The following is a 2,550-nucleotide window of genomic DNA, read 5'->3' as shown; positions in this document are numbered from 1 at the left end:
ATATATATATATATTCTCTTCTTTTTCTTCTTATTCTTTCTTTTTCTTTCTTTCTCTTCTCTTCTCCTTTAACGTCGACGTTCCGCCTCTTCCTTCTCCTCTGGATCCACTGGCACTCCATCCAACTTTGTCAGCTTTGGCAGTCGCTGCAGCACCATATATCTATACTCCTGCATAGATGGGGCATTATTGCAAATAGGATTGTTAAGAAAGAGTACCTCTACAAGCTCTGGACACTGATTAGATAAGCGATCAATCTCTGTCCAACTGCTGATGAGATTATTACTCATATAGAGTACCTTAAGATTTTTTAGCTTATCCAGACCAGTGAGTTTATCAATTTTATTATATGAGAGCCATAACTGTTCCAACTGTGGGATATCCAACTGCTCAATCTTGCGAATGACATTTCGACCGAGTGAGAGTACCTTTAACTTCTTTAACTCCTTCAGTCCTGGACCAATTTTCTCAATAGCGTTTGTAGAGAGTCCGAGGTGTTCGCAGTTCACCAGTGTGGCTATGTCCTTATCCATCTTCACAATGGGCGGCAACATTCCAATCAATAACACACGTGGCTCCTCTGCGGCCACTACTCGTGGGGCGTTTGCCTTTTCATCCTCTGGGAGTTCAGCCACACGGCGGTGGTATTCCGCCTCCTCAAAGCGTGCAATCGCCTCTTTCACTGACGTCGCAGTCGCCATTGACAACACTCACACTCACACTCACACTCACACACTATATATATATATATATATATATATATATATATATTTAGAAAGAATGAAATGAAAAGAGAAAGAACGAGAGAGAAATACAGAAAAAAAAACACTCTTATGCTTATCCATATATATATATATATATATATATATATATACAAGACACTGCAAAACATGTAAAAATTAGACGTATTATAGTGGTAAAGAGACAGAGAGAGATACCAATGGATGTAATAAAGAAGAAAAGCAATAAGCAACAAACTAAAAAAAAATAATTTTTTTTTTTACTATAATTCCACAGATATTTATCTAACTGGATCGAATTAAAGAAACTATAGTCCGTCATTCATCGATTTACATGTTATCATTTCATACACATTTAAAACACTTCGAAAACAAAAGAAAACAAAAGAAAAAAATAACAGTACCCCCCCAAAAAGGGTACCGCTCAGCGAAACACAAACTATTAAAAATAAAAAAAAATTAAAAAAGAAAAAAAATTCAACCAATCAACTCCAAAAAGGTTTTTTTTTTTCTTTTTTGTTTCCGCTCTTCCCCTCGCGCCTTTCAAAACCCCTTCACGGTTAGCAATAGCTACTGAGTAAACTACTTAAGAAGAAATCAAGTGCACAAAGCCAACAACAAAAAAAAAATATACCCAAATAAAAAACTCTCTTTACATGCATTAAATCCCGAAAGCACTTTATCTCTCCAAGATTGCTCCAGCAGGACAAAACAAAAAAAAAAAAAAACATACTTACAACAGTAGAAACATACTCAACACTATAATATAAAGCCTTACCTAGAGAACACAGTTTGACAAGATCAGGTGACGTTATTTTCGCTGATGGTAATCGTCTACCAACGGCAAGGACTTTCTCAAATACCATTATTATACAACCAAGAGACAACTTATCCGTGTACAGTTCAACGATAAGACATACAAATCCAATCAAACGGAGACACACACACACAAAAAAAAGAAAAACATCAGAACCTCTTCGCTTGCCCAACCATTAAAAGCAAAAAGAAAAAAAAGAGCATAGCAAAACGAAGGTAACGCCGACACCACAAAAAGAGAGGATCTGCTAACAATAAATCCTGGTATTAAAAACAAACCTCATAAACCAGTCCCACAACTCTTAATAATAAAAAAAAAACATGTTAAAGAACACCTAACAAAACCAATTATAAATAAAAAAACAGCACTATAACTAGAGAATGAAAACCCCACCACAATCTCCAACAACCACTGCAGAAACGAAAAAAAAAAGTTATAAAAGCAAAAAAAAAGCAATACAAAAAAAACATTAAAATCACAGTACCACCACATATAAACAGAATTATAAGTTAAAAACCAAAACAAAAAACCAAAAGAAATACACAACCACGAAACCATACGGAAAAAAAGAAAACTACAAAAAACCATACACACGGAACATATACCTATACTTGCGAATGCCATTCGGAATACTACTCTTGCTCTCTGGCACCCACACTACGGCCAACATTGTTAGTCAGCAGGCCTATTCTGGAAATCCTTCCTTCACAGCAAGGGCCAATGATGACCCAATAAACAGACCAATCAGCAGCGACAATGCGGCCATAATACCGGCAAGAGAGCGCTGGCCTGCCATTGTCAGCGATGGCGTACGCGGTGCATAGATCATCGCCATGCCACCAAAGTAACCATTCGTGAGACCCCAGATCAAACACAGTATGTACGGTAGGGCAATACCAGGAATAATGCCGCGCACGCACAGCACCAGCGGTGGGATGACTAGTAGGCGCAGGAATGTGCCGGCCACAACAACACGAGGTGATGGCTGCAGAC

The 2,550-nt window shown here is 37.7% G+C and overlaps 2 protein-coding genes across 2 annotated transcripts; both read right to left on the bottom strand.

Annotated features, from left to right (window-relative positions):
* Positions 1-68: 68 nt before the first annotated feature.
* Positions 69-701, bottom strand: TM35_000151290 (dynein light chain; the record flags this gene model as incomplete). Its single annotated transcript, XM_029025781.1, has 1 exon — positions 69-701. The coding sequence occupies one exon, from the start codon at positions 699-701 to the stop codon at positions 69-71; it is 633 nt and encodes a 210-aa protein (XP_028882764.1).
* A 1,541-nt stretch (positions 702-2,242) lies between these two features.
* TM35_000151280 (putative nucleoside transporter 1) lies at positions 2,243-2,548 on the bottom strand (the record flags this gene model as incomplete). Its single annotated transcript, XM_029025780.1, has 1 exon — positions 2,243-2,548. A coding segment is annotated over one exon (306 nt), but the record flags the coding sequence as incomplete, so codon positions are not given.
* Between the last annotated feature and the right edge of the window lie 2 nt (positions 2,549-2,550).

This window comes from Trypanosoma theileri (genome assembly GCF_002087225.1).
Source record: "Trypanosoma theileri isolate Edinburgh chromosome Unknown TM35_Tth_15_V1, whole genome shotgun sequence".
In the NCBI taxonomy this organism is placed as follows: Eukaryota; Euglenozoa; class Kinetoplastea; order Trypanosomatida; family Trypanosomatidae; genus Trypanosoma; species Trypanosoma theileri.
This window is presented reverse-complemented; position numbering and strand designations above follow the sequence as displayed.